Source organism: Girardinichthys multiradiatus, chromosome 19, assembly GCF_021462225.1.
Source record: "Girardinichthys multiradiatus isolate DD_20200921_A chromosome 19, DD_fGirMul_XY1, whole genome shotgun sequence".
Lineage (NCBI taxonomy): Eukaryota > Metazoa > Chordata > Actinopteri > Cyprinodontiformes > Goodeidae > Girardinichthys > Girardinichthys multiradiatus.
In genome coordinates, this window is record NC_061811.1 from 18,051,074 (window position 1) to 18,067,214 (window position 16,141).

The following is a 16,141-nucleotide window of genomic DNA, read 5'->3' on the forward strand; positions in this document are numbered from 1 at the left end:
CTATAGATCAGTGGACTGGAGTTGGACATCCATCCTCAGAATCGGGTGCTAAGCTTTAGTCCTCATGGTCCAGTGTCCTGCAAGTTTTAGATGTGTCCCTGGTCCCACACATCCAATATCCGAATTAGCTCCTCAGCATTTTGTCAAGTTCAACAGAGTCCTGATAACGATCTAATTATTTGGTTCAACTGTGTTGAAGCGGCATCTAAAAGTGGCAGGAAACCGGCCCTGGAGGATTACAGCTCGGCTCCATCAACCATAAGTCTGGGTAATCTTTACACTATTTCTGATCAACTCAGACAGCTACAGAAGAATCATTTCTGTGCCGAATTGCTCATATGTTTTGGTTCATTATCTTGCTAAATGGACCCAATGATGATCAGTTTTCTGACAGAGGCCAAAAGGCCAAAATTTTTTCTTTAAAATGTTCTAGTATTTCAAAGAGTTAACGATGCCATTCGTTTAACAAGGTACCCACGGCCTTTTGGCAAATGCAGATTTTTTACACAGTCATGTTTTGTTTGCTATTTTCTTGAAGCTGTTTGTGATTTATGAATGACATCCTCTCTTATTTCCCTTTGGAGGAGTGTCTAAGAGAAACTATTTCTCATTCCATTGGCTGAAGAAAAACATCTGCGTTTTACATGGATTAAGATGATTACATTTGATTTTTCTACCTCACTAACAGATATACACACTCAACAATAAGGGTGTCTGTGGGAAGAGGAGCTGTCTTGAAATTGGAGAAGTTGTTCAGGCATCCTCTGGTGCCACATGCCTATGTGCCCCTATGCAAGGCACTTAATCCTAAATTGCTTGCCAGCTGTGCATTAGAATGAATACAGCTTTAGTGTTAAAGCTAATGGAGCGTCATTATGACTAGAAAAGCCATTTCACTGCTTTTTGGCCCATAAATCCTTTCACTCCTGGGTTTTACCTGTATAGTTTTTTGGTTTTTTTTACATGGCAGCCACAGCATTAAAATTCTTTTTATATATGTATAAAAAAAGAAAGAAAAATAAAGCTATTCCTGATCACAAACTGATATTTTTGTTAAGGATTAAAAGTGTCGATTTTTTTTTTCAGATTATTTAAAAAAAAAACATTGCAATTGCATTTTACCATATTATACAAAATCAGAACACAACTTTAGCACCGTGTTGTTTTATTATTCGTTAGAACACTTGAAATCCAACTAGGCAAATGTTATGAACTCAATGTCCAATATGACTTAAAGACTGCTGAATGAGTAGATTCCTTATTGTCTTTATGGGAAATTTCCAGTTCCAATAAAAGATCCAAGACAAACAAAAAGCATTACAGTTAATGGAGAGACCTGAATGACATGTTCAGTAAGTTGTTATACCGGTCCCTGCACCCCCTTGAAAACGTGCATAACAGTTATTGGAAACAATGGAAAATGGCTCATTATAATGAATCACAGCAAGTTCAGATGCATTTCTGGTATTTATTACTGCTGGGGATATCAGGATTCATTGTAAAATGTGACCAACTCCTTAAATAACATTATCATACACCATTGTGAGAATAAAAATGTCTTTTCATGGTAGATTTTCTCTTGTAAAGGTTGCTTATTTTTAATAATGAGTCTCAATTCAAATTCAGCAAAGACACAAACTTTTATATATTTACACTTTTATAAAAATGGCAAATATTAACAGCAGCTGCGATGAATACATTTCCTCTTGCCGTCCAGATTGGACTGTTACAGTTTACCAGGCCGCGTTCAACTCTGTCCAGTTTTTGTCCGACCTGACTGTGCAGTAGAGACTGAATTAAACAGCAGCATTCCTTTGGGCTGATTTGAATCAACAGTGGTCTTGGATCAGGCGAGGCTGTGAACGTGCATGTCAAAACACACGGAGTCTCAGCAGGACAAACCTAAGACAGGGCAAGGATTTTAAAAACATGAAATACAAAACAAATGCACTTTATTCATGTGATTGATTTTTATGTGAGATTAAAAAAAGATAATCTTTAAACACCTTTAAGTACTATTTATATGAGCTCTAAAGCATCCATAATCCAGTGTTCCAGTGTTTCCTTTTCTACACTGACTTAAAATAAAATTGTGAAGGTAAAGCCATAACTTTAGTATAAAATTGATTTTAAAAATCCCTTTTTAAGGGATAAATAAACCCTAGATTACCACAGCAGGCTCTGACACACCGCTGTAGACACTGGCAAACTGGTAAATACCTCCACCAGGTGTGTCTTTGCTTCTTTTGTGACACTCATTTCCCTTCCTCCCCATGTCAAAACATGAATCAGAAGAACTGAGAACTTTCACAGGTTTGTTTCAAAAAGCATAAGCACTGAAATGGTACACAGATATTTACTGTGTCCAAAAACAACATAACAAATCAAACCTAGATTTAACAGCTGGCTTGTAAATGTTGTTGCTGTTGACATGGAAACCAAAGTTCAAACGATTCTTTGAGAGTTTTAGATGCGGACAGAAAGTCGCAATGAATCAAGTACTGACGACTCAGAGCGCAGGCTCTGAGACATACTGCAGTCTGGCTCACGGGTCTATCTCTGCTATTTTGTAACCTGGGATCCAGCCAAAGCAGTTCTCGGCTCTTGAGCTTTGGCCTGACTTTAGACATGATCATCATAAGGACAGGTTGGGAGCAGAGGCCCGTATCTTTGGATCCATCCCGTGCACTTCCAGCCGGGACAATGGCTTGCAGACACTGTTGAAGGACGGAGGCTTGTCCTCCAGAACTCTCTTTGGCAGAGTCATGTTGTAGTTGTTGAAGTTGTCGTTGGTGTAGTCGTCATGATGCAGAGCTGCATTGCGATTGCGCCTTTTGATATTTTTCGCACACTGCGCAATTCTTTTGGAGATAAGATAGATGATCTCGCATAAGTTCAGGATGATGCAGAGGGCCGAAGCTCCAACCATGAAGTACGTGAAGACCTTCTTTTCGGTGGGGTGACCTATGTAGCAGTCCACCTGGTTGGGACAGGGTGCTTCCTCGCACTTGACCACCCTCGGCAGGTAGAAGCTGTCGTAGATTCTGTGGAGGATGTAAAGGAAGGCGATCTCGATGCCCGTCTTGACGAAGAGGCTGATCAAGTAGGTCCACCACAGGCCTCCGTGTTTCTTCCCCGTGTTGTTGTACAGCTTGCTGTTATCACCAAACTTGGCCTTATGCTTTCGCTCGCGGTCATCGCGGTACGCCACATGCATGACCACCATGAAGGACGGGCAAGTGACAAAGATGAGCTGCAGCGCCCACAGGCGGATGTGGGAGATGGGGAAGTAGTGGTCGTAACAGACGTTGGGGCAGCCTGGCTGCTTGGTGTTGCAGTCAAAGTCCTTCTGGTCGTCGCCCCACACTCGCTCGGCCGCCACCACGTACACCATCACCCTGAACACAAACACCACCGACAGCCATACCCGCCCAAACGCAGTGGAGTATTTGTTCACTCCGCTGAGAAGGCTTTGGAAGGTTTTCCAGTCCATGTTGCAAACTTGTGGTCAAATATCTCTTGTCTGAAAATCTACTCTTGATGGTTACCGTCTCTCCTCAGACCTGGAAGTGGAAACATAAAAAAATGGATGACCCTTTTTTCAGAGTTGAGTTTTCAGGGAAATTTTTCCAGGGGGTAAATATCAGGAATTCATAATCCAAAGCTGATTGAAAATATAAACATCTTTAACTTGTGATGTTTAACGAAATCATGAAGGCTTTAGTAAAATCTGCCATGTTAAGGCCTGTGGTCCAACTGCTAACAAGAAAACAAGCTGAACCAAGCACATATACAAACCGTTTACTACTTAGTCCCCATTCTTTCACACGTTTAAGGCAAATGTTCACATTCAAAATGAGGTCACAACATCTCTTTTCTTTTTTTTTACTGTTGAAGCAAGCCTGTTATAGAATCTTAGTGCGCCTTAAAGCAAATTAACAAAAAAGCTGCTTTTACGCACGAACTCTCCGTGTTATGTGGACACATTTTCATGGAAAGGATTCTTCCGAGCCTGTATATTTATAGTCTAAATCACAAATAATCAGACAGATATCTGTAAGTCTGCTCAACCACCACTTCTAGACCTTTTCTCTCGGGCTGAAACGCGAAGCTGAATATTGCCAAATCCTTCTAAGATCCCTGAAAACATACTTACTTTGAGATGTTTTAATCCATAGCTCATTAAAGTAGTCCCCAGCCTATTCATTTCCCCTTTATTCCGTTTTACTTCAACTTCGTTCCGATCTTTTCACGCATGGCTTTGGCTCCCGTGGACAGGTAGAGGAGCGCAAAGCGGGGAGAAATGCACCCCTGGGTGTGGCTAAAGAAAAAGAAGAAAAACTGGAGCTGCCGCAGATGTTCCCAGATCTGCTCCCTCCCTTGCTCTGTGTTTGCTTCTCGCCACCCTTAAAGACAAATTAATCTCACAACTGGAGTTTTTTTTTTTTTTTTTTTTACATCTAATTCGGAGAAAAACGTCCCCATAAACCACTGTATAACAGCAGAGACGCTTTTTAACAAGACAACTCTTTTTGAAACGTCTTGAGCCAAACAAACCCGTTAATCAGGCGTTTTAATCTATATTATGGTCTTTAATCTTCCTATGTTCCTTTGTTTGACTTCCTTGTTTTCTTGAATCTTTCTTCCACCCCAGCAATAAATTCAGCTGAATGCCTTTAGTGGTACTCAGAACACATTTAGTATGAATTATTTAATTAGGAATCATAAGATGAATAGGAACGTATTAACAGTAATGAAGTGGATGATAGTGAACCACCAACCCAACAAGTAAATAGGTCCAATATTGTTATGGAGTGCTGGTTTCTTGCAAGACCAAAGTGCAAACAGGAGCTCAGGAGCCACATGGTGAGTAGAAACATTTAATGACAACTGAACTTGGTCATTTACACGGAGAGGCAAGACACAGAACACAGCCAGAGGATCAGACGGGAAAACATGGAGCAGGCAGGCAAACAGTAGAATCCAGTGAAGAACAATGAAAACCGAGCAGCTTACATACAGAGGCAGGATGGAGAAATGATCAAACCAGAATAGCTAATCAGATGAAATGTGGAATAGTTGTGGCAGGGAGACTGCAGAACAACTGAAGGAGGGAGGCTAATGAACACAGGTGAGCAGGAACATGGAGAAGTCCAGGGAAATAACAGAAATATCTAAAAGTAACAAAACACAAGAATGAACCAAGAACCTAATCTGCAGTGAATTAACTAAAATAACAACAACTAGAGAAGAAAAACAACAGGGAGGAAACAGATCTAGAAAGAAACTCCAACACCTTGAGATCGAGACACATATGGATTTTACTCAGAAAGAATTGGCAAAACCCATTTGGGTACCCTATATAAAACATAGTTAGGTCTGCGGTAGGTATTAACATTAGCTCATATTTCTTCAGAGTTCACAACACATCTAGGACCCATCCGGGTCGCAACTTCCACCCAGAGTTGTCCTGCAGGAAACATATAAAGATAATTTACATAGGGAAGTTGCTGTATGTAACCTATGGAGAATCTCATCTGGGGCCCATTTTTATTTCCTAGCTACATGGGCATCAGATGTAATTTTCAGTTGTGCAGGAAAAGGTGCTGGAGGCTGCTTTTACTGTTTTCAATTCACCTCTTGAGATCAAGCTTGTATCTGAGAATGACATCAAATAAAACCTTAACCTTGTTTAAGTTCCAGGTTCCAACCAGTGGGATTTGCCAATTAAAATGTTCAGCTGCTATTAGAAATACAAGACAAAAACAATTCATGTATCTGCCTGTACGTTTTACTTCCAAACACTGTTCACTAGAGGAGTGTGTAAATAACTGTGTGTGAGCTTTAATGCTTTGATGAGGTAGAAGTCATCAAAAGTCCAAATAAACCTTTTTACATATGCAGGTGGCCATATTGGATTTTGAGCTCAGGTGAGAGTCCTCTGAATTTCCCTCCCAGAATTCCAAGTTTTGGGGATGTTTTTGTTCTTTTTCCAGCTTTAAATTTTCAACTGTATAATATCAAAGATGCTTTATAACAGGACATGTTCAATATGTATATGCTAATGTAACGTTGATTGACTTTTCCAGCTCAGTCCATTTCAGCTGCAATTAATGAATCCACTCTAAGTTTGCCAAGAGTGGAGCAAACCTTTGCATTTTTTTACAGGCTGTCTTCTGTGCACTAGCATTGAGAATGGTAAACCTCTGTGCTTCATCAGGTCCAATAGTGGCTCGGAAATCATCCACACCCCATTTCTGTAAATTATGATGATTTACTTACAGCCAAAGAAAACACAACATTTAAGATTAGAATATTGCATCAGACCAATCAAAAAACATTTTAAATATAGAAATGCTGCTTAATGAAAACTATGTTTAATACCTACTTAAGGTTTGTTATTTTCGAAAGTTACTTTTAATCTGACCACCGAGCCTCATCAGCATGCATTTTCAAATTTTTGTGAATATGACTGTAACATAGAAAAACTGAAAAGGTCTGTGTGATGTTGTACTACTGTTTTACAAACTGTAAAGATGGTGTTACATTTGAAACTTAGGTGGTACTTGAGTTTACCGTTACTGTGTTAACCCTATGATACCGTTTTTATTAGTAAGAGGAGAAATAAAGGGTAAAACCAAACAACAGCAAATGAACATTTTCGTAGAGTCTCGCAACTGGAAACTTTCCATGCTTCATGATGCAGGATTTAAAACATGCCTACCAGCACTTTGTGTTTTGCAGTGATTGTTTTTCTGGGACACACTCTTGGAGACACTCTTGTTTCCTCGTTTTAGGTTTCCAGGAACAGGATTGCCTTTTTGTCTCAACATCTTTGACGGTACTGAGCAGTGCACGCAAGAGGTCGGCACGCCTTAACGTGAATACATTTTTTTGTTGTTGTGCATATCCTCTGGTTTTTTGTTGTGAGCTGGTTTCACAGGATGCTGTTATGCATTGTTTGGAAATTTGTTACTTCGCGATTCGTTATCTGATTAAAAATTACTTTTTACATAATCTTTTACAGAGAGAGCTCAAAATATAAAAAATACTACAAAAAGGATTATTGTGTGCCTTACAGTCTTTTAACCCTGCCCTGCTCAAATAACAGTCACGCCATTTACCTCTTCCCCAGAGGTCTCAGCATTATTCTCCCTTTGAACTTATGTAAGGTCAAAATGCAGCTTTTGTGTCTTTTCTTTAGTCTGTTTGCTAGAATGCCTGAGCTACACCAGAGCGTGCCTGCTCTTGCAGACTTGCTCCTATTCAGAACTATGAAATACTGTGTTTACATAACAGAGATTTAATATAACTCCATGCCAAGCCCTTCGTTTCATAGACAGCACAGTTCTCAATAATCTAAAGAAACAAACAAACAGAGAAAACTGAGGATCTGAGATTTGGAATGAGATATTATGATCAGCATTTATATGTTAAAAAGGATTAATAGTTTTATTGTTGGGATAAAGTTTCATAATATTGCTAATTGCAACTGCTGTGCTTTTCATGAAAGTCGTGTTTTACACAGCAGTTTAGTGAACAAGTTCAACATCTGCTTTCTAACATTTCAGTGAACAAAAATCCCATCTAGACGAGGAGGGGGAGGGGTGAACATGATTGTTCTTGACTCCAGATGAAGAGTTGGTCACGGCAGTATGCATAGGACACGCCTGGAGGAATGCACATCGTGACTCAATCTCTGCCAAAGGCGAGCCCCAACAAGACGGAACAACACAACGGACAAAAAACACACAATTTTCAGCTCATGGCTCTGGAAAAGGAAGGAAGCCAAGAAATGGGTGAAAGGATCTTTCCACAAGATCTGGGAGGCTCTGGTCGTAACTGGGAGGGCCGGATTCTTTACAGAGACAGTCTGGCTGGAGAAACAGAATAATGCCCAAAGCAAGCACATTTGTAAAATGTCTCATGCTGTCACTGGCCACTTTATTAGGTAAATACATGTACTTGCTTCATCAAACAGGAATCAGCCAATCTCAAACACTATTTCAATGCATTTAGGCATCTAAAGAGGATTTGCTGAGGTCCCAAAAGCTCCAGAAAGGGGAAGAAATGAAATTGAAGTCATTTTGGCGTGATTATTGGTGCCTGAGTACTTCAGAAACTGCTAACCAACTGGGAATATCATGGACAACCATGACTTGGTCTTACAGAGAATGTGCTGAAAAAGAGAAAATTAGTAGAATGGGCAGGGTGATTTAAAATGATATAAAGGCAACCATAGCTCAAGTAGTTAAAGCTCTGGTTCCTGTAGGTCAGTGGACGACAAGCAGGGTACAGTCTGGACATGTTGCTAGTGCATCACAGGGCAACACAAAGTTTAACAGGACATACAACCATGCATATGTAAGAGTAATTTAGATTGATGGATTAATTTAACATGAACTGTTTTGAACTTTGGGAGGAAGCCAGAGTACCCACAGATAACTCACACATGTAGGGGGAGAACATTTGAACTCGGTATAGAAAGTCCCCAACCCCTGCATGAAGCCCATGAATCATGTTGCAAATCTTAAATCATCAAACCATTTCTTGAACATCACACAATGAGTTCAATGGCCTCTACAGTCTCCAGATCTCAGTCCAACACAGCACCTTTTAGGATGTGGTGAGACAGAAGATTTGCATCATGGATGTGCAGCCAAGAAACATGCAGCAACTCAGTGATGCTACTATTTCTGTACAGACCGAAATCTCTAAGTAAGGTTTCCATTAACTTCCCTTGAATCTATGGTATGGATAATTAAGCCAGTACCAAAATCAAAAGGGACTCCAACCTGGTTCTAAAAAGATGTTCCTTGTAAAGTGACCCGTAAGTGTATATTTACTGCTATGGTTTCTTTCTCGTTTTGTCTTGTAAATCTAGAGAAACATTAAAGGTGCTCTTGTTTCTCTATAAATATGTCCCAAAATATTCTGAACTTGTACTAAAATCCAAAAAGAGATTTAAATGCTCAAACTAAATCAGTTGTTCCAAGTTATAGCAAATGCAGTCCTCCCAACTTCACATCCAAAGATCACATCCTTCATACCTCCTGTTTTTGCGAGTTGACTAGTTCAAAAAGGTGATTAGAAAACTTATTGTCCCACAAGATCTGATCAACCAGTCTATATGCATGTGGCCAAACATTGAAGAAGGACCTCATAAGGACTATGGAGACAGATAAAATGAAAGAAAAACAATGGACCTTGGTGTCAGCGACATCAGTCACCCACTACCAATGCAGTGATGACATCCGTTAGTCATTCTAATTTGGATTATCAGGTCACAACACAGTGGGACAGATAAACAACTCACAGATAAAAATGACCAACTGACTAACTTAACAGACAAGTGGAAACCTCCACTGAGAAACCTTAAGGTGTGACTGAAGATGAATTGGTTAAAGTAAAATGACTTGAATTTACCACCAGTCACAACTGAAGGTTAGAAGATGTTATTTTTTCAAGAACCAGAAATGCCAAGCTGTCTTTTAAACACCTTTTAGCATTTTTTATAATCATCTGGGTCTTTGAGATTTTATAAAGTCTCAGTAGAAGAGATACAATTTTGTTTTTATGACTTTTCTTTATGGAAAAGTTATTTGAAGAACACATTTTTTCATCAACAATGACAAGCTAACCTAATGCCTAAAGACTAAAAGTATTTAATTGTTCTCCACATGTACCAGTATTTTCTCTCATCTTTCTACTGCATATTTTTACAAGAAAGCTCCTACATACCCAGAGAGTTGTCAAAAACTGCTAAATTACAATATTGGTTTTTCCGGATCAACATATGTAGCTTCATATTACCCTGACTGAGGATTCAATCCATTAAGTGTCTTCACCTGCTTATCTTTGCAGGGTCTACCTTCAGAGGTCATTGGGCGAGAGATGGTGTACACACTGGACAGGTTGCCAGTCCATCACAAGGCAACACAGAGCCAAAGAACTATGCACACACACACACACACACACACACACACACACACACACACACACACCTAAAAGTAATTTAGAGAGACCCATTGACCTATCATTTACTAGGCTCTCCTTTGTTCATGCCAGAAATACCTTGTTTTGATTATTTTAATTTATGTAATGTTGTTCTTTAAATCAAAACAAAAACAGATCGATGTAGCAGGCTTATTAGATGAGGAAATAAGCAACTGCACCCCAAGTATTAATTTTGGTAAGAAAATTATATAGAATTATTGCAGGAAAGTAAAAGCGAATCACCTTTGTATGACACTTCTGTCACATTTACATTTGTTGTACTTTGCAAAGTGTTCTCCCCCCTTTGAACTTTTTCACATGGTATCACATTACAACCACAAACATAAATGTATTTTAGAGGGTTTTATTTTATAGGTTAAAACAAGATGGTGCATAATTCTGAAGAGAAAGACAAATGCATGTTATGCATGTTTTTAAAAACGTTTTACAAATAAAAATGTGATAAATAAGTCATTTATACAGGTCCTTCTCAAAATATTAGCATATTGTGATAAAGTTCATTATTTTCCATAATGTCATGATGAAAATTTAACATTCATATATTTTAGATTCATTGCACACTAACTGAAATATTTCAGGTCTTTTATTGTCTTAATACGGATGATTTTGGCATACAGCTCATGAAAACCCAAAATTAGCATATTTCATGCGACCAATAAAAGAAAAGTGTTTTTAATACAAAAAACGTCAACCTTCAAATAATCATGTACAGTTATGCACTCAATACTTGGTCGGGAATCCTTTTGCAGAAATGACTGCTTCAATGCGGCGTGGCATGGAGGCAATCAGCCTGTGGCACTGCTGAGGTATTATGGAGGCCCAGGATGCTTCAATAGCGGCCTTTAGCTCATCCAGAGTGTTGGGTCTTGAGTCTCTCAACGTTCTCTTCACAATATCCCACAGATTCTCTATGGGGTTCAGGTCAGGAGAGTTGGCAGGCCAATTGAGCACAGTGATACCATGGTCAATAAACCATTTACCAGTGGTTTTGGCACTGTGAGCAGGTGCCAGGTCGTGCTGAAAAATAAAATCTTCATCTCCATAAAGCTTTTCAGCAGATGGAAGCATGAAGTGCTCCAAAATCTCCTGATAGCTAGCTGCATTGACCCTGCCCTTGATAAAACACAGTGGACCAACACCAGCAGCTGACACGGCACCCCAGACCATCACTGACTGTGGGTACTTGACACTGGACTTCTGGCATTTTGGCATTTCCTTCTCCCCAGTTTTCCTCCAGACTCTGGCACCTTGATTTCCGAATGACATGCAGAATTTGCTTTCATCCGAAAAAGTACTTTGGACCACTGAGAAACAGTCCAGTGCTGCTTCTCTGTAGCCCAGGTCAGGCGCTTCTGCCACTGTTTCTGGTTCAAAAGTGGCTTGACCTGGGGAATGCGGCACCTGTAGCCCATTTCCTGCACACGCCTGTGCACGGTGGCTCTGGATGTTTCTACTCCAGACTCAGTCCACTGCTTCCGCAGGTCCCCCAAGGTCTGGAATCGGCCCTTCTCCACAATCTTCCTCAGGGTCCGGTCACCTCTTCTCGTTGTGCAGCGTTTTCTGCCACACTTTTTCCTTCCCACAGACGTCCCACTGAGGTGCCTTGATACAGCACTCTGGGAACAGCCTATTTGTTCAGAAATTTCTTTCTGTGTCTTACCCTCTTGCTTGAGGGTGTCAATAGTGGCCTTCTGGACAGCAGTCAGGTCGGCAGTCTTACCCATGATTGGGGTTTTGAGTGATGAACCAGGCTGGGAGTTTTAAAGGCCTCAGGAATCTTTTGCAGGTGTTTAGAGTTAACTCGTTGATTCAGATGATTAGGTTCACAGCTCGTTTAGAGACCCTTTTAATGATATGCTAATTTTGTGAGATAGGAATTTTGGGTTTTCATGAGCTGTATGCCAAAAACATCCGTATTAAGACAATAAAAGACCTGAAATATTTCAGTTAGTGTGCAATGAATCTAAAATATATGAATGTTAAATTTTCATCATGACATTATGGAAAATAATGAACTTTATCACAATATGCTAATATTTTGAGAAGGACCTGTATGTATTCAGACCCTCCCAGTCAATACTTTGTAGAACTACCTTTCTTACACCCACAGGTCTTTGGTTGTGTGTCTAACAGCTTACAGCTTTGCACATCTAGAGATGGAAATTGGTCCCCATTCTGCTTTGCAAAATAGCTTAGTCAGGGTGGATGGGTAACGTGTGAGTTCACATTTTCAACTCTTGCCACAGATTCTCCGGTTGATTTAGATCTAGACTTTGATTGGAATAATCAAATACATACACTTGCCTTGATCTAAACCATTTGCTTCTGGTTATATGTTTATGCTAGAAAGTGAGCCTCAACCCCAGTGTCAAGTAGTTTGCAGCCTTTAATTAATTTCCCTCCAGTATTTTCCTGTGTTTAGCTCCATTGATCTTCTGTCAGCTCGGACCAGTTTGCCTGTCCCTGCTGAAAAAAAAGCTTCCCCACAGCATGATGCTACCACCACCATGTTTCACTGTGGGTGAGGTTGGTTGGGAGTGATGTGCAATGTCAGATTTATGGAAAATGGATTAAAACAGTTCTCTGTGAGATGTTTAGCACTTAGGAAATGGGGCTGAATACAAAAGCAGACCTCACCTTTCAGATTTTGGCAAACAATGCATCACTTCATCTTCATTTCTCACATAAAATCCCAATTAAAATATACTGAAAGTTGTGATTTAATGCGACAAAATGTGAAACAGTTCAAGGGAAGTGAATACTTCTGCAACTCACCATACACAGTTTTATCCTGTCTAAACATAAAAAGGTTTAAACATCCATCTTTCATATATCTGCTGATATCCTTTAGGAATTACAGAGTTTCTGAAGACTGATAGTTGGATGATTGCCTTGAACACTCTTCATAGGTTTCCAATGAACTATTACTAGTGGTGCCTGCAGTTTATCCTCTCCTTGTTTGTAGAAAGCTATTTGACTGGTTTACATTTGTATATACAATTCTGTCACTGATAGTTCTGCCAAGGTAGATGTAAACAGCTGTATTCCAAAACCTTAAGGCAAATAAGGAGACAATCACAAGTCCCCTTCAACTCTCTCAGCATCGCTGCCTTGGCACTTTGCAGTCCAACTACATGAATCAAGCCTATAAAAAAAAAAAAAAAAAAACAAGCTGTATGAATTCCAGCATTGGGTGGAACCACTCGTCAAAATAAATAAAACCCAATGAGTAGGCAGCTCCTCCTCTGCCCTCCTCAATGTACCAATCTGGCAAAACAATGAAAGCACTGCTCCTGGCAACAGAATAATCAGTCTGACCAATGGGGAGGGAGGCTTTTTTATGAAACACACGGAAAAAGTGGAAATGAGAGAAGAAGGAAGGCTGAGATTTTTGCTCAACCACAAGGCCCTTGCAGAGTCAACAAATCCTTTTTCCTATAGAGAGGGTGGATGGTTTAAACTGCTCTTAAGCACGATCCATGCTTTTAGACTCTCCCCATTCGTTTCAAATAATGAAAAGTAACCCTTTCAAAGCATAAAATATTTATTACAAAATATGAACAAATATTATGTGAATATTCAACACTGTAAAATATACACATCCTGATCAGCTGTGTTTACAAAAACCACATACTTGCATCTGCCGGGCACCCCGGCATGAATACAGCAACACAACACGACATCAACAAACACAAAAATATGCTTGAAGAGTCCACCCTTAGGGTCTGAGTGAAAGGGGAAACCAGAGGCTGATCATTTGAAGTTGGGCTTAGCACAAGGAAAATCGTACCCAGAGAAACCACATGTGCTGGTAAAACTTGCCAAGCTGAGGAGTGACTCATGCTTCTGATGTCTAGGCTAAATCAGCCAGAAAAACACGTTTTTTTTTTTTTTTTTACAAAAGCAGTAGTGGTTCTTCTGTTAAAAGTCATTTTCAATACCAACAGCATGACATATTTTCTGGTCCAGAAATTCAAGCTCTACACAAAAATTATGTTTTTCAGGAAGTTAATTTATATTAACAAGTCTTTTCAAGCAGCAAGGAGTGCAAGCTTTGCTTCCTCCTTGTCTTTGTGTTCTTTCAGAAAGTTTTTCCTGTTGTGCCTCATGATACAACAATGTAGTATGAGGGTGCAGGAGTATCTGGTTTGCTTTTTCCCTTGAACTTTTGAGCGTTCAATTCCACCAGATTGGATCCACTGGACAGCGCGGTGGTCTGTATCCGGTTAGAGCGATTGTCCCCAGAAGAAAACTCGAAGCAACGTTTTCCCACCAGATAGATGACCTCGAACATGGAGAGAAGGATGCAGACTAGGCTGGTGACCACCATGAAGAGGGTGAAAATTCTCTTCTCGGTAGGGCGGGACAGGAAGCAGTCCACTGTGTTGGGGCATGGCGCCTCCCTGCACTTGAGGAGCGAGGGGAAATCATAGCCCTCATAGATGTGGTAGAGAAGGTAGACAAAGGTAGCATCCACTCCTATTTTAAAGACCAGCGTGAGTACGTAGGTCCACCACAGGCCTCCGCGCTTCTTTCCAGTGTCACGGTACAGACGGAGGCGGGCATCACCACGCTTTTCCCTGTACTTTCGCTCCCTGTCCTCCCTGTAGGCCACATGCATCACCACCAGGAGCGAGGGGCAGGTGACGAAGATGAGCTGCAGGGCCCACAGCCTGATGTGGGACACGGGGAAGAAGTGGTCATAGCAAACGTTGTGACATCCCGGCTGAGCCGTGTTGCAGCTGAAGTCCTTCTGCTCGTCTCCCCACACCTTCTCAGCCGCCACCACAAACACCATGACCCTGAAGAGGAAAACGATGGACAACCACACTCTCCCAAATGCGGTAGAGTATTTGCTGACCCCACTGAGCAGGCCCTGGAGAAATGCCCAGTTCATGATGCAGTTTGTTCACAGACTGTCTTCTCTTCCTGTTGATAGAAGACAGAAAAGGCTTCCCTCAAAGCTGATACGGCACAGATAGACCTCAGGTATCTACTAACCTGAAACAAACAAACAAAAACCACAGTAAATCATAGAGAAGGCATCAAAGATAAAAAGATTTCAGTAACGTCATGTGATAATGTAAGTTTCATTGAAATAAACAGTACTTAATCACTAAAACACATTTACCTCTTATTTGTCTAGTAGGCTTATATCTCAGTTTCAGAAGCATTCATTTCATTCTTACAGAGAGTGTGACAAGTCTTACAAAATCCAGCCCCTCATTTCCACAGCCTGTGCTAACGACTTCCAAGTTTGTACATTCCGTGCAGAATGGAGATTCCCCAAATACAAAAAAGCATTAAAGCAGCTTCACTTCAGCATGTAATCTATTATTCCTACTCGGATCTGTTTGAATTTACTCACAGTTTAAAAGCAGTCGCGGAGCCTCAGAGTCGGAGTGGAGCAGCAGTCCGTGGATCAACAATCCCGATGAGAATCTCCGCAGATTTGCTTCCCGGGACGGGAGTGGAGCTGAAAAGAGGGTGGAACTGCGAGGCTGCCATGACTTTTCTCGTCTAAACCTGCTCAGGTGTGGCTCCACCACCTAAAAACGTGTTCGACCAATATAAAGGGCAATGGACCTGGTATAGTTGAAAGGCTCCATTGTCAGCGTTTAGAGGTTTATGGAAAACAACCTCTCCGAAGTTAGTAGTTCTTTTTATATAGAGATATGAATGTTTTTCTATTTAAAATTGGTAAGAAAAGAACAGAGGATTTATGAGAAAGACCAACCTTTCCAAACATATGGTTTCACGCATCTCAGGGATATAGAATATAATCGAAAAGTTAATTTAATCAAATAATTCAGTTTAAAAAGTGAAACTTGTTTTAGCTATTTAGATTTATTACACCCCGACTAACAGTATATATTTCAAACGTTTATTTCTGTAAATTTGGATGATTATGGCTTACAGCTAATAATAAATAAAAAAAACCTATGAGAAGAAAGAACATTACATAACACCCATACAATTGTTTTTTTTTATACAGAAATTAATAATTATTATTCACAGTTGCCCAGCAGACATTTACTGACAACATTTACAAGGAGGGAAAGCCATAAAACGCCAATGCAAACTTGACGTTCACAGCTATATCCAAGTTATTGAAGGAAAGTTT

The 16,141-nt window shown here is 40.2% G+C and overlaps 2 protein-coding genes across 3 annotated transcripts; both read right to left on the minus strand.

Moving 5' to 3' along the window:
• Window positions 1-1,148: 1,148 nt before the first annotated feature.
• On the minus strand, window positions 1,149-4,384 carry gjb3 (gap junction protein beta 3). Its single transcript, XM_047345719.1, has 2 exons — window positions 4,157-4,384; window positions 1,149-3,563 (listed from the first exon to the last, which is right to left on the minus strand). The coding sequence occupies exon 2, from the start codon at window positions 3,491-3,493 to the stop codon at window positions 2,636-2,638; it is 858 nt and encodes a 285-aa protein (XP_047201675.1). The 5' UTR covers window positions 3,494-3,563; window positions 4,157-4,384; the 3' UTR covers window positions 1,149-2,635.
• Window positions 4,385-13,543: 9,159 nt separating this feature from the next.
• On the minus strand, window positions 13,544-15,540 carry gjb10 (gap junction protein beta 10). 2 transcript variants are annotated; one of them, XM_047393191.1, is made up of 2 exons: window positions 15,386-15,540; window positions 13,544-15,018 (listed from the first exon to the last, which is right to left on the minus strand). In XM_047393191.1, exon 2 carries the CDS (start codon window positions 14,912-14,914, stop codon window positions 14,123-14,125), a length of 792 nt encoding a protein of 263 aa, XP_047249147.1. In that variant the 5' UTR covers window positions 14,915-15,018; window positions 15,386-15,540; the 3' UTR covers window positions 13,544-14,122. The 2 variants fall into 2 exon arrangements, with proteins under 2 accessions (XP_047249147.1, XP_047249148.1); XM_047393192.1 differs by lacking the exon at window positions 15,386-15,540 and adding an exon at window positions 15,149-15,350.
• Window positions 15,541-16,141: the final 601 nt, after the last annotated feature.

Coding starts and splice junctions, on each gene's coding strand:
- gjb10 (XM_047393191.1), bottom strand. CDS start 14,914: ATGAACTGGGCATTTCTCCAGGGCCTGCTCAGTGGGGTCAGCAAATAC.
- gjb3 (XM_047345719.1), bottom strand. CDS start 3,493: ATGGACTGGAAAACCTTCCAAAGCCTTCTCAGCGGAGTGAACAAATAC.